The sequence below is a fragment of the Leucoraja erinacea genome, chromosome 7 (assembly GCF_028641065.1).
Source record: "Leucoraja erinacea ecotype New England chromosome 7, Leri_hhj_1, whole genome shotgun sequence".
NCBI lineage: Eukaryota > Metazoa > Chordata > Chondrichthyes > Rajiformes > Rajidae > Leucoraja > Leucoraja erinaceus.
This window is the reverse complement of record NC_073383.1, coordinates 50,150,319-50,173,750: the sequence shown is the minus strand read 5'-3', so window position 1 is coordinate 50,173,750 and position 23,432 is coordinate 50,150,319. Positions and strand designations below refer to the sequence as shown.

The 23,432-nt window shown below is 41.0% G+C and overlaps 1 protein-coding gene across 1 annotated transcript in view; it reads right to left on the bottom strand.

Annotated features, from left to right (window-relative positions):
* The window catches only part of vps8 (VPS8 subunit of CORVET complex), a 434,442-nt gene that overhangs the window by 258,745 nt on the left and 152,265 nt on the right, over positions 1-23,432 (bottom strand). The window contains exons 35-37 of the mRNA XM_055638558.1: positions 17,922-17,968; positions 8,947-9,094; positions 7,994-8,083 (exon numbers count right to left, since the gene is read on the bottom strand). Of these exons, the coding sequence (XP_055494533.1) occupies positions 7,994-8,083; positions 8,947-9,094; positions 17,922-17,968 (285 nt within the window). The remainder of the gene's footprint in view (positions 1-7,993; positions 8,084-8,946; positions 9,095-17,921; positions 17,969-23,432) is intronic.

The following is a 23,432-nucleotide window of genomic DNA, read 5'->3' as shown; positions in this document are numbered from 1 at the left end:
ACACAGGAAAGTCCATGTTATTAGATATCAATGTCATTAAAGACATTGTATCAGTAGCCTGGAGAAATGTAATGTATTCTGGCAAAGTCAACATGGTTTTGTGAAAGGTAAAACATATTTACCAAATATGGAACTTTTTGCCATTGCAACTCCATTAACATATTTGGTAATTAGTTTCCCTTATATAAAACCATGTTGACTTTGCCAGATAACCTTGAATTTTTCAAGGTGAACTGCTATGATGTCTTCAATAATAGCTCTGGTTGGCTGGCTAACAGGAAACAGAATAGACATAAATTGACCTTTTTCTGTTTAACAAGTGGTGTGCCACAGGGATTAGTGATGGGACCTCAACTTTTACAATTTATATAAATGAATAGAATGAAGAAACCAAATGTATGATTGCTAAATCTGCTGATGTCACAAGGATAGGTAGGAAGGGGAAATGTGAAGAGAACATAAGGAGACTACAATTGGATATGGGTAGGTTAAATGAGTGGGCAAGGATTTAGCAAGTCGAGTAGGATGTGACTTTTTTTTTGTTTTAGTTAAGTAGTGAAAGGTTGCAGAGCTCCAATACATCTGGGTACCCTGCCAAATTATTTACATATGGCTAGAAAGTGGTTACAGCAATAATTAAGATTTCAAAAAAATGTTATTGGTTATTGTGGGAGGATTCAAGTACAAAGGAGGGAGGGTATGTTTCAGTTATTCGGGGCATTGGTGAAAACACATAAGAATAGGTGAATAGGTGCAAGAGAACTGGTGCAAAAGGTTGAGAACTGAAGCAAGATTGATGGGACACTTCTGTGATCAGTAAATACATCTCGACACAATCAACCTCAGATTTTTAGTATATTTTTAAGAGCCAATAATTGTTAAAGAGTAAACCTCCGCAAGGATTCGTCAATGCGATAGCAAGAATGTACAAATAAACCCACAAATAGGAGAAAGAGGAGATAGAGAACACAACAGCAGTGGAGAGCAAAATCATGCCTTAGGTCAGTCATAGTGAAAAGGTTACCTCTCGGATTCCTATTAAATCCTATTAAAACATTTCCCCTTCACCTTGAACCTATGTCCTCTGGTCCTCGATTCCCCTACTCTGGGCAAAAGTCTTTGTGCATCTTCCCGATCTATTCTTCTCATGATCCTATACACCTCTATAAGATCATCCCTTATCCTCCTGTGCTCCATAGAATAGAGACCCAGCCTGCTCTACCTCTCCCTATAGCTCACACCCTCTGGTCCAGGCAACATCCTCTTAAATCTTTTCAGAACCCTTTCAAGCTCGATATGATGAGTAGATATAGTATACTCTACAAGGAGAGAAAGAGCAGTCAGAGAAAAAAAAATGTGCAACTCATCTATAAGAAACATTACTCACTTGGGAACAACCAATGACCATAATCATATGCAAATCACAAAATAATAATTTTCAACGTTGGGACAAGGTTGTATCCTTAGTTCTACTGAACAACAAGATGATCTAGACACATGAAACTGCAGATGCTGGTTTACAAAAAAAAGTACTGGAGTAACTCGGCATCTCAAGAGATGATTGTAGGTGGGACAAAGTCTGGCAAGTGACAGGTGGATATAGGTGAGAGGCAGCTTATGATTGACAGATAGTTGGACAAAGGCTAGAGATAAAAAGACAAAAAGTGTGAAATAAGGACAAGAACAGAGGAGGCGTGAATTGTGAAGCAAGATAATCTATTTTAATTGCAAGAAAAGCCACTTTCTTAATTCTTCCTCGATGGGCACCATGCCTTACACCTAGTTTTGCATCTTGGGATGTATGCGCAAATGCAAATGTGATATTTCATGTGCAAAGCAATTACAATATTGAACACATGAGGAGAAACTGGTTTCAGACAGGCAGGGCTCTGTGCTGTGGAATTGTTAATGTGATTCAGGAGAGAGAGAGAACATAGGTTGTATCAATAATGGTTTCGTTTTTAATCAAGAAACTAATACACGAATCCTTGATAAATTAACTTTTTAATCAAATGATCAAATAGAGGAGTATATTAGTGCATTTTTCGGAAGAATGAATATTAATTAAAGAGGCGATTTAGAGTTCCAAATTAAAGTGAAATTGTGATCATTTGGGAGAAGTTATTATGGATAAAGATAAGGAATATTCAGTAATCTTTAAAGTTCAAAGATACTTAATTTCCACTTTAGTTTCCTATATTATCATTATTTCATCAAGACGCAGTTTTAATCAAATTAAATGTAAATTAGATTAACAAATGACTTAAAATAGCTATGAAATACTCATGATAGTACTTATTAAAAGCTTGACAGAAAGCGCACCTACTCTTGGAGAATATGAATACTAGGAGAATACCTTTAACGATACCAGGATTGGGTGGGGTGGGGGGAGGGGGAGATAGAAACATAGAAACATAGAAAATAGGTGCAGGAGTAGGCCATTCAGCCCTTCGAACCTGCACCGCCATTCAATATGATTATGGCTGATCATCCAACTCAGTATCCTGTACCTGCCTTCTCTCCATACCCCCTGATACATTTAGCCACAAGGGCCACATCTAACTCCCTCTTCAATATAGCCAATGAACTGGCCTATTGTTTGTTGAATGTATATTGCATATTATAATATGTACATTCGTTGAATGTACAAAGAGTATAAAAAAGGCTTTCAATCATCTTTCAATCTGTGCTCTTTAATGAGCTTTTTGTAACAACCAGACCTATTTGTAATGAGATTTGCACTGCAAATTAAAAAATGAGGAAATGTATGTCGAGTATCCAATTTCTTACTTGGGGAGATAATGAAAGGTACTACACTTTTCAATATAACCTTCCATATCTGATATCATTAATGGAAGACTTAACATATCTAATAGAATGATAGAAGGTAGACAAAAAGCAGGAGAAACTCAGCGGGTGAGGCAGCATCTATGGAGCGAAGGAATGGGTGACATTTCGGGTCGAGACCTTTTTTCAGACCTTTGATTTTTCCTGCATCTGCAGTTCATTCTTAACCATTAATAGAAAGATAGACTTCCTGTTGGGGTTAAATCCAGTTCAATGCAGCTAAAATCAGAGTTAATGATGCCTATTTTAGCAAGCAACAGACTCCCAAACGGCTGTAAGACCAGGACAATATGGAAAAGAATTAGAAAATTCGGGACAGTCTGCATGGCTTTGTGACGGGCAGGCCATGTCATGCAAACTTGACTCGAGATTTTTGGGGAGGTGACAAAGGTAGGGTGATGGATGTTGTCTGCATGGACTTCATTAAGGCATTTGACAAGATTCTTATGGTGGATTGATCGAGAAGACTATGATGCACGAAATCTATGCTGATTTGGTAGTTTGGATTCAGAACTGGATTCCGCAGTCCATAGCTCCCTGCAGTCGCAATAAAAGTTGATACAGAGTGGTTAAGGAGGTGTATAGTATGAATATTTTCATCAGTGGGGACACCACGTATAAAAGTCAGCTTTATAAAGCTTGGATAGGTCCCATGTGTCGTCTTGTGTGCAGTTATGGTCACTCTATTACAGGAAGAATGTGGAGCTTTGGAGTGGGTGACATAGAGGTTTACCAGGATGCTGTGTGGATTAGAGGATATTAGCTAAAAGGACAGGTTGGTCAAACTTGGAATATTTTCTCTGGAGCCTCAGAGGCTGAGGGGAGATCTTATAAAAGTCTATAAAATTATGAGAGGCATACATAGGGTAGACAGTCAGAATCTTTACTATCCAAGATGGAAATGTTCAATACTAGAGGGCATAGCTTTAAGGTGAGGGGGAAAGAGTCCAAAGGGGATATGCAGAGCAAGTTTTCTATCTACACAAAGAGTAGTAGGTGCCAGGATGTGCTGCCAGGGATGGGGTGGAAGCAGATATGATGATGACATTTGAGGCTATTAGATAAGCACATCAATATGCAGGAAATGGAGGGATATGGATCACATGCAAAGAGAAGAGATTGGTTTAATATAGCACCATGTTTGGCACAGGCACTGTGAGTTCAAGGGCCTGCTCGAGCAGTGCTGTTCTATATTTTATCTTTTGATATTCATGATGCATGCTGCATTTTTATAGGATATTATCCATGCACAATTTATAAGTATGAAAGCAATTTACAGGACCTCAAAAAATGATAAGCTGAAAATCCAACACAGTAAAGGTAAAGAAATGCCATATCAATGCTGTCAACCATCAAAAATGAATTCCCAGAAGCATTGCTTATCCTTGGTTCAAAGATGAATGCTCACACAAGGTTATAAGAAACTTTTATTTGTAAAACTGTTGTGGCATAATTGTCAATAAAGCTGATTATTCTGAATGCTTCAGCCTCAGTTAACTCTTACTTCCCAAACAATAAAAAAGAAAACCTTCATTGTTTGGATCATGCTGGTTATGAAAAACATTCAGACTGGGGTCCCAAGAGACTGCAGATGCTGGAATCTAGAGAACGAAAAAAAGTACTGGAGGAACTCAGAAGGTCAGGCAGCATCTGTGAACAGAATCAGACAGACAACATTTCCATTAAGGGAAATGGACAGATGACATCTAAGTTCAGGACCTTTCTTCAGACTGATCCGATTGAAGAAAGTTTGTTGTCAGTCAAATTTCCCTCCACAGATGTTGTCTGACCTGCTGAATTTCTGCAGCAAAGAGTGGGGTGCTTTCGAAAAAGGCAAAGTGTCATCAATCATGTAATCATTTTCAGTTTAAATTCAGAATATCTCTGCAGGATGTGGAGGGCAACTATGTTATGCATTAGTGAATAAGCTTACTCAGGAGGCCTGTTTATATGGTGAAGATTTAAGTTAAAAAAAGCATTTGCAGGAAATACGAAACAAAAACAGATCATGTTGAAAATCTCAGGAGGTCTGGCAGTATCTGATTGTCTATTGAAGAGTCAAATAGGTCATATGGGGAGGGATAAGTATGACAAGGAGACAGTTAAGGCTATATCCAGCAGGTGGGCTCGACAGCAAGGTCTATAAGGCAATGGAAGAATAGGCAACTGTTGTCTGTAGGGAGCAACGCAATGTTTGAATGTGCCTTTGCAAGAATGCCAGGAGCACAATGAGATTAGTGTTAGGAGAAAAGGACAGTTAAAATACTCATGGATAAGGGCAATCCATCCGAGATTGGATAGATTTGCAGCTGTAGGATTAGATCATAGTTACAGCTTTAAAGACAAATAAAGAAAAATGGGCACTGAAGAGATTCAGATTAGTAGCTAAAATATATGAGCAACATAGACATGCTATTTTATAGGTATACCAGAATTAGGAGCTCAATAGATCATGAAAAGAGGGAAATGATGACAAAGTTCAAAGTTACAGAACAAATTCTATTTGTGGATGAAAGTGATTCGGGCATTAACATCCAGCTTCGGAGATAGCTGTGGAACGTGCAATAGGCAACAGTTCAAACATGTTCAATTTTCATCAGGGGAACCAAGGAGAATGGCACAATAATGACGAGGCATCTGAGGTGCATGCAGTTGTGCAGCAGCCTTATCTCACACTACCAAACTGCCAACACTTATAACTGTGTTCAAGAGGAACTGCAGATGCTGGAAGATCGAAGGTACACAAAAATGCTGGAGAAACTCAGCGGGTGCAGCAGCATCTATGGAGCGAAGGAAATAGGCGACGTTTCGGGCCGAAATCCTTCTTCAGACTGATGGGGGGTGGGGGGGGAGAAGGAAGGAAAAAGGGAGGAGGAGGAGCCCGAGGGCAGGGGGATGGGAGGAGACAGCTCGAGGGTTAAGGAAGGGGAGGAGAAAGCAAGGGCTAGCAAAATTGGGAGAATTCAACATTCATGCCATCCGGACGCAAGCAACCCAGGCGGAATAGGAGGTGCTGTTCCTCCAATTTCCGGTGTTGCTCACCCTGGCAATGGAGGAGACCCAGGACAGAGAGGTCGGATTGGGAATGGGAGGGGGAGTTGAAGTGCTGAGTCACCGGGAGTTCAGGTAGGTTATTGCGGACTGAGCGGAGGTGTTCGGCGAAACGATCACCCAACCTCCGCTTAGTCTCCCCGATGTAAATCAGCTGACATCTAGAGCAGCGGATGCAGTAGAAGAGGTTGGAGGAGATACAGGTGAACCTTTGTCACACCTGGAACGACTGCTTGGGTCCTTGAATGGAGTCGATGGGGGAGGTGAAGGGACAGGTGTTGCATTTCTTGCGGTTGCAACGGAAAGTGCCCGGGGAGCAGGTGGTACGGGAGGGAAGGAAATAATTGACAAGGGAGTTGCGAAGGGAGCGGTCTTTGCGGAAGGCAGACATGGGGGGGGGGAGATGGGAAGATGTGGCGAGTGGTGGGGTCACGTTAGAGGTGGTGGAAATGGCGGAGGATTATGTGTTGTATTTGGCGGCTGGTGGGGTGAAAGGTGAGGACTAGGGGGACTCTGCCCTTGTTGCGAGTGCGGGGATGGGGAGAGAGAGCAGTGTTGCGGGGTATGGATGAGACCCTGGTGCGAGCCTCATCTATGGTGGCGGAGGGGAATTCCCGTTCCCTGAAGAACCAGGACATTTCCGATGCCCTGGTGTGGAACGTCTCATCCTGGGAACAGATGCGGCGTAGGCGGAGGAATTGAGAGTAGGGGATGGAGTCTTTAAATGGGGCAGGGTGGGAAGACGTGTAGTCCAGATAGCCATGTGAATCAGCTGGTTTGTAGTGTATGTCGGTCAGAAGTCTGTCCCTTGCGATGGAGATGGTGAGGTCAAGGAATGGTAGGGAAGTGTCGGAAATGGTCCAGGTGTATTGGAGTGCCGGATGGAAGTTGGTGGTGAAGTGGATGAAGTCAGTCAGTTGTGTGTGGGTACAGGAGGTGGCCCCAAAGCAGTCGTCAATGTAACGGAGGTAGAGGTCGGGGATGGGGCCCTGGTACGTATTGAACAAGGATTGTTCAACGTACCCGACAAAGAGGCAGGCGTAGCTGGGGCCCATGCGTGTGCCCATAGCTACGCCTTGTGTTTGGAGGAAATGGGAGGAGTCAAACGTAAAGTTGTTGAGGGTGAGGACCAACTCCGCTAGGCGGAGGAGAGTGTCAGTGGCTGGGTATAGGTTGCTCCTCTGGTCGAGGAAGAACCGCAGGGCTTTGAGGCCATCCTGGTGGGGGATGGAGGTGTAGAGTGACTGGACATCCATGGTGAAGATGAGGGGGTGAGGGCCTAGAGAGTGGAATGCGCGGAGGCGGCGGAGAGTGTCTGAGGTGTCTAGAACATAGGTGGGAAGGGATTTGACCAAGGGGGATAGTATGGAGTCAAGGTATGTGGAGATGAGTTCGGTGGGGCACGAACAAGCAGAGACAATGGGTCTGCCGGGAGAGCCGGGTTTGTGGATTTTGGGGAGAAGGTAAAAACGGGCCGTGCCGGGCTGGGGAATGATGAGGTTGGAAGCTTATAACTGGCTCAGTTCTGGGCATCGGGAGGAAGACAGAGCAAAAATAAATTACAATCTTTAAGTTACTATGTCATGTGTTCTTTGAAGAAATTAGAATTCAGGAAACCAAGACGCACACACTCTTCCAGTGGTTGGGAAGCTGCAAGAGATCTGGCACTCTGTACCTCAAATAAAAACTCAAGGTAACATCCCAGAAGCACAAAACAATCCATTGGAGGAACTCAGCAGGTCGTGATGTGGAGTTAGAGGAAATGGTCAACGTGTTCCTCTGGCAGTTTGGTTTTTACTCCAGATTCCAGCATTTGCAGTCTCATGCGTCTCACAGGTACTTGATAGGAAAGGTTTGGAGAGATATCGGCCAAACTTGACCAGGTGGGACTAGCTTTGCTAGGCTTCTTGGTCAGCATGGGCAAGTTGGGCCAAAGGTCCTGTTTTTCTGCTAATTCTATTTATAAAGAGCAAAAATCACAAAGTAATGCAATACAAATTAATAGCTAAAATTCTATTTCACCCATCAACTTATTTTTCTATCGGCAACCCTAACTCTGACCCTACACAGATAAAGAAAATCATGATATTTATACCTCGAGCAGGACTAGAAAAGCACCATGTATGTCACCCTCCTTCTCCAGCAGGTAGGCTGAGGCTTCATGGAGCTTGTGCTTCTTAGTAATCTAGGTAACAAATACATTTCAAGTAAACATTTCAGCAACAACAAGGTTACAAAAATAAAGCAATCTGCACAGAGCCAGCCATAATTTAATACTGAAGATTCAAATTCAAAGACAAAGGACAACGCCGCCAGATGCTAAAGAGAGTTACATCACCATATTACACTACATTAAACCCAACTTCAAAAAGGCAATCATTAAGGGAATGGTGTCCATTTTTGGACTCCACAAATTAGCTATAGTTCTGGAATGAATCACAGTACCAGAGGTTGGCTTTGAGTTATGTGATTAATGCCAATTGTGTTAAAAAAAAGCTTCCAGCACATTTTACCTAGGGATCTTAAAAACAGTAACAAAAGCAATCATCCAGTCCAACAGATGAAACTGGTTTTAGGATAGTTTATTGTCACCTATACGAGCCTGTATGGACGATATAACAACACTAACGACAACTGTCCCCTGCACCGAGACTTCTGGAAAAACTTAATCAAAATATCACATGGTATACCATCAGATGCTAATAACCACATAACTATGCTTCTGGCACGCTAACATGGTGCAAGATGCAGTGTTTTTTCTATTGTTAACTATCAACAAATCTTAAAAATTAGTATCTTACCAGGAGTGTAACGATTTAGATGTGCAACAACCACTATGGAGAAATAGTAGGAAGATAAGCTAATCTGTCAGTTGCACATTTCATAATGAGAAGTTCTGAGCAAGTCTTGTCTTAATTATTTGTGGAATGGATACAAATTCCAGATAAGATCTCATTCCGTAACACTCAACCACGTCTTTTGGCACAGCCGCCTCATTACATTCTTCTATTATAGATACCACGCAGTGGTTTAAGTGTAATTAAATACCTGAATAGCTTCTTCAAGCCTATAATGTTCCGACACCCTCAGAAAATCAGTTACATGCCTTGGATCATGCTGGCAAAGCAAGTTGAGGTACTGCTCATGAATGTCAGGATTCAACTGTAGTAGCTCTCGATTCACCTGCACGCCATCACTGCAAATTAAACACAAGAGGATGTAATTACCAAGATGCAGAAAGAAAGACAGAAGAAGATGCAATCTATGTAACATAAAAACGTTTCTCAACATGGAGAAGCAATTTTAATTTATTTTAGTGTACAGGAAGAGGTAAATAAAGGATTTGTTTCATGTACATTAATGAGGCTTTCAATAAGGTCCCGCAAGATATGTTGGTCCAGAAACTACAAGGGATCCAGGCTGTGTTGAGGGATCTTGGCTGTGCTGACCATCTGGATCCAAGATTAGCTTGATGACTGGAAGGCATTAAGGTGGATAAATCGCAAGGGCCTGATGAATAAGGGCCTGGGTTTCAACAACTGAGTTACAGAGATAGGTTGAATAAGTTAGGTCTTTATTCTCTGGAGCACAGAAGGTTAAGGGGGGACTTGATAGAGGTCTTTAAAATGATGAGAGGGATAGACCGAGTTGATGTGGACAAGCTTTTCCCTTTGAGAATAGGGAAGATTCAAACAAGAGGACATGACTTCAGAATTAAGGGACAGACGTTTAGGGGTAATATGAGGGGGAACTTCTTTACTCAGAGAGTGGTAGCGGTGTGGAATGAGCTTCCAGTGGAAGTGGTGGAGGCAGGTTCATTGGTATCATTTAAAAATAAATTGGATAGGCATATGGATGAGAAGGGAATGGATGGTTATGGTATGAGTGCAGGCAGGTGGGACTAAGGGGAAAAAAATTTGTTCGGCACGGACTTGTAGGGCCGAGATGGCCTGTTTCCGTGCTGTAATTGTTATATGGTTATATGGTTATATGAATATCTATACCAGGTTATTCAAAGAAGCTAGAGAGGAGGCAGGGATCTTGACAAAGATCTTTGCAATTTCTCTCGAAACGGGCAAGGTCCCAGAAGACTGGAGCGTGGCCAATGTTTGACTTTTTTTTTTTAAAGTAGGGAGTTCTAGGGAATTCTAACTCTGGATAAGTGAGCTTACAACAGTGATAGGGAAGCTAATGGAGAGGATTCTTCCGGAAATGGTTTACTTTGCATGGGAATGGGTTTATTCGTGATCATAAGGTCAAAATATCATAAGGAATAGGGGAAGAATTAGGCCATTCAGCCCTTCTTCTACTCCCCCATTCAATCATGACTGATCTATCTCTCCCTCCAAACCCCATTCTCCTACCTTCTCCACATAACCTCCGATACCTGTACTAATCAAGATTTTATCTATCTGCCTTAAAATGTGATATTGCACATGGCTTTGTACATGGCATGTCTTACTAACTAAAATCACGTTTTTTGAGGAGACAACGAAGGTAATCAATGAAAATACGTCGGTGGATATTGACCACGTAGATTTTAATAAGGCATTTGAAAAAGCTCCCCATGGTAATCTGATCCAGAAGAATAAGATGCATCAAATTCATGGTGACTTGGCCGTATGGATTAAAAACTGACATAAAGACAAAGGGTTGTTGTAGAAGGGTTGTTATTCTGGCTGCATATCTGTGACTAGTGGAGTCCCACAGGGATCTGTGCTAGGAACCCTGTTGTGAAAGTATGCAGCGGGATATAAATCTATAGAATTAGGCATTAAAAAGGCAGATGGAGTTTAATCTGAGCAAATGTGAGGTGTTGCAATTTGGAAGGTCATAGACATAGACATAGAAAATAGCTGCAGGAGTAGGCCATTCGGCCCTTCGAGCCTGTAAAGCCATTCAATATGATCATGGCTGATCATCCAACTCAGTATCCCATACCTGCCTTCTCCATACCCCCTGATCCCTTTAGCCACAAGGGCCAAATCTAACTCCCTCTTAAATATAGCCAATGAACTGGCCTCAACTACCTTCTGTGGCAGAGAATTCCACAGATTCTGTGTAAAAAATGATTTTCTCATCTCGGTCCTAAAAGACTTCCCTCTTATTCTTAAACTGTGACCCCTTGTTCTGGACTTTCCCAACATCGGGAATAATCTTCCTGCATCTAGCCTGTCCAACCCCTTAAGAATTTTGTAAGTTTCTATAAGATCTCCCCTCAATCTTCTAAATTCTAGCGAGTACAAGCCGAGTCTATCCAGTCTTTCTTCATATGAAAGTCCTGCCATCCCAGGAATCAGTCTGGTGAACCTTCTCTGTACTCCCTCTATGGCAAGAATGTATTTCCTCAGATTAGGAGACCAAAACTGTACGCAATACTCCAGGTGTGGTCTCATCAAGACCCTGTACAACTGCAGTAGAACCACCCCGCTCTTATACTCAAATCCTTTTGCTATGAATGCTAACATACCATTTCCTTTCTTCACTGCCTGCTGCACCTGCATGCCTACTTTCAATGACTGGTGTACCATGACACCCAGATCTCATTGCATCTCCCCTTTTCCTAATCGGCCACCATTCAGATAATAGTCTGCTTTCCTGTTTTTGCCACCAAAGTGGATAATCTCACATGTATCCACATTATACTGCATCTGCCATGCATTAGCCCACTCACCCAACCTATCCAAGTCACCTTGCAGCCTCCTAGCATCCTCCTCACAGCTAACACTGCCCTCCAGCTTTGTGTCATCCGCAAACTTGGAGATGTTGCATTCAATTCCCTCATCCAGATCATTAATATATATTGTAAATAGCTGGAGTCCCAGCACTGAGCCTTGCGGTACCCCACTAGTCACTGCCTGCTATTCTGAAAAGGACCCGTTTACTCCTACTCTTTGCTTCCTGTCTGCCAGCCAGTTCTCTATCCACATCAATACTGAACCCCCAATACCGTGTGCTTTAAGTTTGCATACTAATCTCTTATGTGGGGCCTTGTCGAAAGCCTTCTGAAAGTCCTGATATAACACATCCACTGGTTCTCCCTTATCCACTTTACTAGTTACATCCTCGAAAAATTCTATAAGATTTGTCAGACATGATTTACCTTTCATAAATCCATGCTGACTTTGTCCAATGAATTCACCACTTTCCAAATGTGCTGCTATCCCATCTATAACAACTGACTCCCGCATTTTCCCCACTACGGATGTTAGACTAACTGGTCTGTAATTCCCCGTTTTCTCTCTCCCTCCCTTTTTAAAAAGTGGGGTTACATTAGCTACCCTCCAATCCTCAGGAAGTACTCCAGAATCTAAAGAGTTTTGAAAATATATATACCTTCCCGTTACATTCGACATTACCAAATGTAACAATTGTATATTTAGTGCCTTAACTAAATTGTAAAATGTTGCAACCTTTAATAAAGTAATTAAACAGAGGTAGGAGGATAGTTAACCACTGGTTAAAGCAGCAAAAATAAGAGCAGGCAATATAAGGAAGTAAATTAATGCAGCAGGTTATGTGGAATGCACTGACTGGTAAAAGCACTTCTAATACTAATTTTCAAAAAGGAATTGGAAAAATCTTGGAGAAAACGTGCTGTTATGGAGAAGGAACACAATAGCAGATTAATTTAATCACTTTGCTCAAAAGTGATGACTCCACAGTTGAGCAAAATTATTTTAATTATTTTGATTGACATTCCAACTGAAACAGCAAAAATCAACAGGTATTATCTGGGAGACACATTACAGAAATTTAAAAATTAAGTTTAAAATATCTCCACGATCAGCAATGAAACAGCACTGACTTTCTTATGAAATTTATAAGCTGTCACTGCAGCAAAAAAATGATTTTCCTGCAGTCTTCTCAGCAAATGCCAGTCAAGATAGAAACCAGACAAATGAAAACCTCTATTATATACAATTGTAAAAAATAAATATTAATTGTGACCAATTCAGACTTCTCACTTATAATTGAAGAAAATATCTTCACCACACATCACCACAAAGATATATATATCTTAAATGTTATTTAACATTACATTATTGGTTCACATTATTAGAAACAACTCCCTTCAGAAAAAAAAATGTTCAACTTTAATCAACCATGGTGACCTCAATGTTCTTGATATTCAATTTTCCTTCATGCCATTTTAAAGCTTTCGCAGAAATGTTTTCCCATAAGCCAGTTCTAAGGCATTAAATTAAAAAAAAACGAAATGTCAAAATAAAGCCTAAATAATTTGGAATTCATAATATTTAGATTCAGTGTTTTGCTTGCGACCTAATCCAGACTAGTGATAGCAGCAGAGTAAAGTAAAGGAAGGGAGCAGAGAAGCAATTTATATACAGCACATCCTGCATTGCAAACTTGAGTAATATACTTGAGAGAATTTTACCCTATACCAAAAACACTTTCTTATTTTCAGCATTGAAAAATGTTCATGATTTCATTTAGTCCAATTCTAAAATAATGCCTTGATTTACACCCAATTCCCATCCTAAGGATTGCTTTGACACCTACACCCCGTGTTTGCAGTAAGGACCATCTACAAAATGCACTGTTGCAACTTGTCAATGCTTGTGAATTGGAACCAGTGAAGTCCTTAACTGGCAAGAGCTGCAGGTACATGAGAGCTCCACCACCTTCATGCTCCTCTTCAAGCCTTGACTGGGAAATATATCACAACATTTTCTTTGCAACAGGTCAAAATGCCTAAAACTAATTATCTAGTAGCATTACTGAGAGTACGTTCAACTATGAATTGCAACTGCTCAAGATGGTGGTTCAATATTATCTTTACCAAAGTAGAAATGAGTATTAACATCGGACTTTGTCAACAGTTTCATATCCACAATGAATTTTGAAAAATGTAAATTAGTACAATTACCATGAAGCTCGAGTTGATTTGGGCACATACCGGTTTATTGATTGTACCCAAAGTCAAGTTGGGAACTAATTTTACAAATGAGCTTCTAAAATTTGATTCTATTATCATATTTGTTAAAATCTCCAAGATTTTTATCATGGGTTTCAGAAAAGTGGGTAACATGTTATGCACAGAAAACAAGTCAACAAAGACGTCTGGTGTTTGTTGACCACGGAGTGCAGCTCCTCCATGGGGTGACATTTTCTTGTGTTTATTGTTCTGTGTTTCCCAGATGTGAATCGTCTGTGAGTGTTGTAAAACCATTTGGTATGAAGGAAACTCCTAAGGTGATTGCTATGGTAAACGGAACATCAAAAGGAAAGTCTGTATATAAGTAGATAGATCTTTGTTCATTGAGCAATCTCCCAGATTGCTTTCAGTAATCACTGTATTTGGCACTTGAATAAAGTCTTGATTGTCTCGCCCAATCTTTGTGTTGTGTTTTAAAGTTTACTTTAGCACACTAAAGTGTGTGATATTGTATTTAGCAAAAATGGTTATCCAAGGTTACAGCAGGATTGTGCTCAGTTTGGCAAATGGCCAAAGGAATGGTTAATGGGACTTAATGCTGATGAATGTGAAGTGTTGCATTTTGGGAAGTCTAACCGGGGTAGGATATTCACAGTAAATCTACAATTTGTCAGTTTTAATCTACAATTTGAGAGGGAGAAGGGTAAATCGGAGATGTCGGTATTACAGTTGAGCAAAGGAGACTATGGAGCCATCACGGAGGAGTTAGCCAAAGTTGACCAGGGATGTCAGTGGAACACCAATGGCAGGTATTTTTGGGAATAATACAGGTGGTGCAGGATCGATTCATTCCAAAGAGGAAGAACGATTCCAAGGGGAGTGAGGGGCGACCGTGGCTGACAAGGGAAGTCAGGGAGAGTATAAAAATAACAGAGAAGAAATATAACAGAGCAAAGATGAGCGGGAAGCCAGAGGATTGGGTAACTTTTAAAGAGCAACAGAAGATAATTAAAAAGGCAATACGGGGATAAAAGATGAGGTACGAAGGTAAGCTAGCCAAGAATATAAAGGAGGATAGTAAAAGCTTTTTTAGGTATTGTGAGGAGGAAAAAACTAGTTAAGGCCAAAGTTGGACCCATGAAGACTGAAAAGGGTGAATTTATTATGGGGAACAAGGAAATGGCAGATGCGTTGAACAAGTACTTTGGATCTGTCTTCACTAAGGAGAACACAAACAATCTCCCTGATGTACTAGTGGCCAGAGGATCTAGGGTGGCAGAGGAACTGAAGGAGATTCACATTAGGCAGGAAATGGTGTTGGTAGACTGATAGGACTGAAGGCTGATAAATCCACAGGGCCAGATGGTCTGCATCCCAGGGTACTTAAGGAAGTGGCTTTAGAAATTGTGGACGCATTGGTGATCATTTTCCAATGTTCTATAGATTCAGGATCAGTTCCTGTGGATTGGAGGGTAGCTAATGTTATCCCACTCTTTAAGAAGGGCGGCAGAGAGAAAACAGGAAATTATTGACGTTATCCTGACATCAGTGGTGGGAAGATGCTGGAGTCAATAATAAAAGATGAAATAGCGGTGCATTTGGATAGCAGTAACAGGATCGGTCAGAGTCAGCATGGATTTACGAAGGGGAAATCATGCTCGACTAATCTTCTGGAATTTTTTGAAGCTGTAACCAGGATAATGGGGTTGGACAGGCTAGATGCAGGAAGATTGTTCCCGATGTTAGGGAAGTCCAGGACAAGGGGTCACAGCTTAAGGATAAGGGGGAAATCCTTTAAAACCGAGATGAGAAGAACTTTTTTCACACAGAGAGTGCTGAATCTCTGGAACTCTCTGCCACAGAGGGTAGTTGAGGCCAGTTCATTGGCTATATTTAAGAGGGAGTTAGATGTGGCCCTTGTGGCTAAGGGGATCAGGGGGTATGGAGAGAAGGCAGGTACGGGATACTGAGTTGGATGATCAACCATGATCATATTGAATGGCGGTGCAGGCTCGAAGGGCCGAATGGCCTACTCCTGCACCTAATTTCTATGTTTCTAATGGACAAGGGAGAGCCAGTGGATGTAGAGTACCTGGACTTTCAGAAAGCATTTCAGGTCACACATAGGAGATTAGTGGGTAAAATTAGAGCACATGGTATTGGGGGCAGGGTGATGACATGGAAAGAAAATTGGTTGGCAGACAGGAAACAAAGGGTAGGAATTAACGGGTCCCTTTTCAGAATGGCAGGCAGTGACTAGTGGGGTACCGCAAGACTCAGTGCTGGGACCACAGCTATTTACAAAATATATTAATGATTTGGATGAAGGGATTAAAAGTAACATTAGCAAATTTGCAGATGACACAAAGCTGGGTGGGAGTGTGAACTGTGAGGAGGATGCTATGAGGATGCAGGGTGACTTGGACAAGGTGGGTGAGTGGGCAGATGCATGGCAGATGCAGTTTAATGTGGATAAATGTGAGGTTATCCACTTTGGTGGCAAGAACAAGCCAGATTATTATCTGAATGGTGTCAAGTTGGGAAAAGGGGAAGTACAACGGGATCTGGGGGTCCTTGTTCATCAGTCACTGAAGGTAAGCATGCAGGTACAGCAGGCCGTGAAGAAAGCGAATGGCATGTTAGCCTTCATAACATGAGCAGTTGAGTTTAGGAGCAAAGAGGTCCTCCTGGAATTGTACAGGGCCCTATTGAGACCACACCTGTAGAATTGTTTGCCAGTTTGGTCTCCAAATTCGAGGGACATTCGTGCTATTGAGGGAGTGCAGCGTAGGTTCACGAGGTTAATTCCCGGGATGGCGGGACTATGATATGTTGATAGATTAGAGCGGCTGCGCTTGTATACTCTGGAATTTAGGATGCGAGGGGATCTTATTGAAACATATAAGATTATTAAGGCTTTGGACATGCTGGAGGCAGGAAACATGTTCCCAATGTTGGGGGAGTCCGGAACCAGGGGCCATAATTTAAGAATAAATGGTAAGCCATTTAGAACGGAGATGAGGAAAAACGTTTTCACACAGAGAGTTGTGAGTGTGTGTAATTCTCTGCCTTTGAGGGCGGTGGGGGCCGATTCTCTGGATGCTTTCAAGAGAGAGTTAGATAGAGCTCTTAGGGATAGCGGAATTAAGAGATATGGAGAGAAGGCAGGAACGGGGTACTGAATGTGGATGATCAGCCATGATCATATTGAATGGCGGTGCTGGCTCGAAGGGATGAATGGCCTACTCCTGCACCTATTGTCTATTGTCTAAATGGCAGGGCTCTGAGGAATGTTGTAGAGCAGAGGGATCTAGAAGTGCAGGTACATAATTCCTTGAAAGTGGTGCAACAGGCAGATAAGTTGGTCAAGAAGGCTTTTGACACAATGGTCTTCATCAGTGAGAAGTTGGAATATAGCTGAACAAATCGCTGGTGAGACTACAGTTGGAGTATAGCAATCAGTTTTGGTCACCCCACTATAGGAAATATGTTGTTAAGCAGGAAAAAATGCAGGGAAGATTCATGAGAATGTTGCCAGGACTTGGGGGCCTGAGCTACAGGGAGCTATAGGGAGAGGTTGGGCAAACTAGGACTATTATTTGGAGTGAAAGAGGATGAGAGGTGATCTTAGAGGCGCATATGGTCACGAGGGAAATAGATGGGTTTGATGCACAGAGTCATTTACCCAGAGTAGAGGAATCAAGAACCATAGGTTTAAGGTGAGAGGGGAAAGATTTAATAGGAATCTGAGGGGCAACCTTTTCACACGTAAGGATAGTGGGTATATGTCATGAACTGACGGAGGAGGTAGTTGAGGCAGAAATCTATTACAACATTTAAAAGGCATTTGGATAGGTACTTGGATAGGAAAGTTTTAGGGGGATATGTGTGAAACACAGGCAGGTGGGACTAGTATAGATAGGGCACCTTGGTCGGCATGGGCAAGCTGGGCCTGTTTCCGTGCTGCATGACTATAAGTAATTTGACAGTAATTGCATATTTTATAGCAAGGCAATTACCAAGGGTATGAGAATTATCAACCCACAGCAAGTAATTGGAAGACATTAACCTAATACATGAATGTATTCAATTACATTTTGCAGATAAGGAAAAGCATACTCACGAAGAATCCAATAGACTTTGTAATAACTGAAATAGTAAGTATTCATCCTGGAAGGAAAATTAAAAAAGAGTGAAAACAACAATTACAATACAGGTGCACAACCTTTTATCCGAAGATCCAAATAATGAAAAGCTCCGAGTAGCGGACATTTTTTCAGTCCTTGAAGACGTTCACCGAGGACGGCCCGCAGAGGTGACAGCGGAACCTCCGGTCGGTCCTCGAAGAAAGTGGAATTAAATCCCCATTCATAAAAGAGAAGGTGAGGGTATATTGCACGGGAGGGTTAATAATTGACAACCTGCTGCTGCCTACCCGCTGAGTTTAAAAAGTTCACACGGTAGACTCACGATACACAGTGTATCGTGAGTCTTGCGTGGGAACTTTTTAACAGCGGGCAGGCAGCAGCAGGAATGAGTACCATGCACTGTTTTTCTTTGACAAAATAGGTTAATGCTCTGTCACATTGTGTCTGGCAGTGATTTAATATAAAAGTGAATACAGAACTTCAAATTTTAACTAATTATAAATTGGGTATTGCAGCATATTTATGGTCATTGATAATAGTTGTATTACTGTGGGTGATAGTGTGGGTTGTAGTTTTTTAAAAACTTGTAGGTGGCATTGAAAGGGAACACTGAACATAATGAAAATTGGCACATCATGTCAGCACTGACAGATGGTGCAGAATATTGCACAATTATTTTTAGTGTGTGCTGGGACCATAATAGTATTTATGATACCACAGGGATCTCCACTGGAAAATGAGATATTATCTAGTGTTTAGCGCTATAAACATTTATTTCTAGTATATTTCATTCGGGAAGGTGTTGTTGGAATCTTGCCAGAAGAATGGAAAGCGGCCGATTCGGGAACTCCAAACTCCGAGTGTGTTCCGATCCGTCCCGATGTTGGAGTTTCGATCATCTCGATGAGAGGGCCAGAACATCTGTAATGGCGACTGTGGAGGGTTCAAGGCCCCGACCACGGGTGAACTAGGGAGGAAGATGACTGAACTTTATTGCCTTCCATCACAGTGAAGAGTGCTGATTACACTGTGATGGATGTTTATGTTAAATTCTATTGTGTATTGTTTACGTGTATAGCTGCATGGTAACTCAAATATCACTGTACCTCAATTGGTGCATGCGACACTAAATTTGAACTTGAATTCCATGATATTTTGAAATGTGACTAAATAGCAGCGATGATGTCTGTGCTTGGAATTCACAATTCGCTGTAATTGAATTGGCAATATTATCACGTGATTAATGATAAAAAAATGAATTTAATCAATTTTAAAATAAGGCTGTAACGTAATAAAATGTGTAAAAAGTGAAGGGGTCAGAATACTTTCTGAATGCACTGAGTATGGATGGAGAAGCATTGTACTTGTATTTCTTCAATTTACTCTTATTTTTCAGTAAAAATAACCTGCATTTTAGTGTAGAAAAAATATACTTAGAAGCTTTGTTGAAGTATAATAAATAAACAGAAATGAGACAAAGGAACTGGTGTTATGAAAGTGATGCAAAGCTTTTGAGTCGGTAGAGTTGATTTCAGACTTATTCAATGGGTTATAATCTCCGAGCTGAATTCCATTATTGTTACATTCCATATTTGTCAAAACATTGAGGACCTTTATGTAACTCGAAGTGCTGCTTGTGTGTAACTTCATCTCTAAACATTTATTCAGCTTCCAAAAAAGTCCTGGAGCTATTTTTAATACACTGTTGTGGATTTGAACCATTTAAATTATAGATCATTTTAAAAATGTAAATCTAGTTAAGGACGTTCAAAGGAAGTGAGAGGGATGGAGAGGTCTGAGGAAAAAATAACCTTGGGTGCCCATTAATGTTGAGTGAATAGGAATGAATTGTTTGTTTAGATTGGTGGGGTATCAACGATGGAGATGCCAGAGTGCTCCAGGAGGAAATGTTAAGGCTGCATGAGGCTACAGAGATAAGGAGGAGTTGAGGAAGAGGTTAAGGTTTTATAGACATGGACCACTTGGATATGAGGATGCGTTGAAAGGGAAGAGCCAATGAAAGTCAGCGGGATGAGACCAGATGCGATCAGGCTTTTCAATGATACAAGGGTATTTGGACTATTGAAAAGTATGGAGAGAGAGAGGGAGAGAGCTATCCTGGGATACAGAATGTACAGGATCAGAGTTGGGGAAGGATGATTCAAGAAACAGGGGGGCGAGCCTTTTGGACCCAAGAAATCTAACTGCAGTATATAACCCCCAGGATGGTTTTAGAACTGTTTGAAGCTCATTTCAACGGTAAGGTTTCAAATAACCTCAGCATCCACCTGTTAAGTAATTAAAGTTTTGTTCCATTAGACTGTTGCGTTCAAAAAGTGACAACATTCAAACCTATTGGTCTCTTCAGGATATGCCCTATTATTTCATAGATGTGTAAAGACAATTCTTCAGCATACAAACATTTTCCAATATTTTGTGGTTGAAAATCCAATATCCAAAGCTGCCTACCAATGTTTACATGGCAAGTAGTTTTAGGCATTGAATATTTTAACCATAAAATATTGGAAATATTTTAAGTAATCGAGTATTGACCACTTGTTCTAGAAATATTAGTGCAAATCCTCTAGCCATTCTGTTCATCAAGCTTCTTAATGCATCTCTGAGATTTTGACTGATTTGGACCTTGTCTTCATTCAGCTGCTTTCATTCACTGTCCTTCGATGGGATAATCAAACAATAATCTATCAATCTCGACCTTTAGTTTTAAGTAAACCAGGATTTATGGATTTTGGACTCGCGGTCATACGGCATAGAAACAGGCCCTTTTGCCCAGCTCACCCGTGCCAGCTAAGATGACCCATCTAAGCTAGTCCCTTTGACTGCATTTTGCTCGCATTCCTCTAAATCTTTCCTATTCATGTACCTGTTTTGTCGGCAAACAACCTACTCCAATCAACTTTAGCAAAGTCCTGTCTAATACTATCAAGTTGGCCGTGCCCCAATCTAGAACTTTAACTTGGGCCTGCCCAGTCCTTATCCATAATTATTTTAAAGCTAATAAAACTGTGGTCACTGGGTCCAAAAGGCTCGCCCACCAATATTTCAGTCACTTGCCCTTCTCAATTTCTTAATAGTAGGTCAGGTTTAGTTCTATCCTATATAGGGTCCTCTACATATTGTCGAAAGAAACTTTCCAGAACACATTTGATAAATTCCACCCAGTTTAATCCTCTGGCAGTCCCATATTGGGAATGCTAAAACACCCTCCTGCAACAATCCTATTAGTCCTGCAGTTGCCTGCAAAGTCCCGGCATATTCGAACTTCTGGCTGCTCACTCTCCCCCTTGAGAATGTTCTGCAGCTGCTCTGAGACATCATGGGGCCCTGTCACCAGGGAGGCAACACACCATCTTGTTTGCTGCCGCAGAATTGCCTGGCTGTTCTCATAACTAACGAGTCTCCTACCACCATCGCTCTGTCTGACTACACCCTTCCCCTCTGTGCCTCAGAGCTTTCATCAGACCTGACATCTATGACATCCTTCGTCTCTCAGGTGATCCTGAGATCATCCAGTTGCTCCTCCATTTTCCTAACAAATTCTGTAAGGAGCTACACCCGGGCACACATCTCGCAGGTGCATGCTCAAGAACAAATAGAACATTTGAGAGGAGCAATTGCCCCTTCAGAATACTTAGAGGAGAAATAGGAGGGGATGATGGGCCTTAATTAGCCTGTTTTAATAAATACCATCTAATGGGTCTGACACACCATCTTGAAGTTCTTCAAGACGCTGGTAATGTCCACATTAACTCCAGTCTCCCTGGCAGACTTGATCCACTGTATATGGTATACCGTTGCAAAGGTTTCACAGCAGGTATCATCATCTCCTTGGCCCCACACTCATTACTAGAACACACAGGTGACACCTACATCGGACTCCTATTTATACTCTAGATCTGCCAATTCCACAATTCCATCTTAACTCCTCTCCAAACTATTGTACTTAGCAGGCAATAACCCCCTCTGCCATAGAGTAGTGAGTAGTTTTGGGCTCCATTCCAAAGAAAGATATACACAGATCTTGGATCAATGCCGTTTAAATGAGGGGATTATTCTGAGCTTGGCCTATATACATTTAGGCATTGAACAATGATCATTGAGAGTTAATGCTCCAAGAGGGATTGACAGGGTAGAGGTCAAGGGGCTGTTTTGCCTTCGAGAAGAGCCCAGAACAAGCGACTATAATCTCTCAAAATAAAGGATTAGTTAATTAGGTCCAAGAAGAAAAGAAATGTCTTCACATACAAGGTTGTGAATCGACAGTGTTCTAAGACACAATACTATGGGTATTAAGTTACTGAATATATTCAAAGCTGAAGCAGAGGTTTTCTGGACAGGGAACATTTTAATAAATGAATGGACATTGGTGATCAAATTCACAGATGGACCCTACACTGGTTCAGCTATGATCTTATTGAATGGGGCAGAAAGCACAAAGCATCACATGGTCTAGTCTCTTATTTCATGTTATTTTAAAATTTTCAATCCGATGTTGTATGCCTTAATAAACCCCCACACAATTCCGTTCCGGATAAAATGTAAATCTGTGACAATATCCAAGGATTATAACAATGAAATTAGGAAAATTACAACAAGCTTATAAATAGCAGCAGTCTTGCAAAATAGTTAGCCAAAATGTAACACTAATTTAATGTCAACTCGAGTACATCATGTCAACTCTCTCTAAAACGTGATTTTGGAGAAAGTAAGTCTCAAAAGTGAAAGTTTTCAAATTTTTGAGGCTTGAATGATTTGGCATATTAGAACTGATTAAAGTGAAAAAAGATACAAAGATTGACTCAAAAATTAAACTATGACTCATTAAAATTGGCACGGCATTCCAAATCGTCAAATAAGTCACACAAAGAAAATGCATGTTTCATCTCTATTCAAGTATATTCTACAATGTAACATTTAATTCAACAATTTCCAACTTAAATTTATGTTATCAATATAAGCAAGTTGAATTCATAAATAAGCATAAAGTACTCAAAAGAACTGAGCCAGACTTTAGTGTCTGATGCACAACTTCATTAATTTTCAAATTGTCCAGCCAATGAAGTCAGGGTGACCCATCATCTAAGTAACTGACTGATATGTGCCATTCCACCATTAGCCTCACAGCAATGACAACTGGTCTTTAACGCTTGTCACTTCATGAATTGCGACATTTACAAATCAATTATCCATTCATTATTAACCACATGACCTCTCTTTCTGCAACATGATTTTTATCGATTGTTAATCAACATTGCTTTCCCAGAAAATAAACGGCTATGGTGTCTCATTTGTCCTGTTGTTTACAGTATTAGACTTAAAGAAAGCATTTTTTGAAATTTCTATTTACTCTATTGTTTAAAACTGCCACTCTTTCCTTGTACTTATTTTGGCATTTATGTATATGAATTGTCATTCTCTTGTTAATTCTCAACCTGTTAATCCCAACATTCAAGATGATCACATTT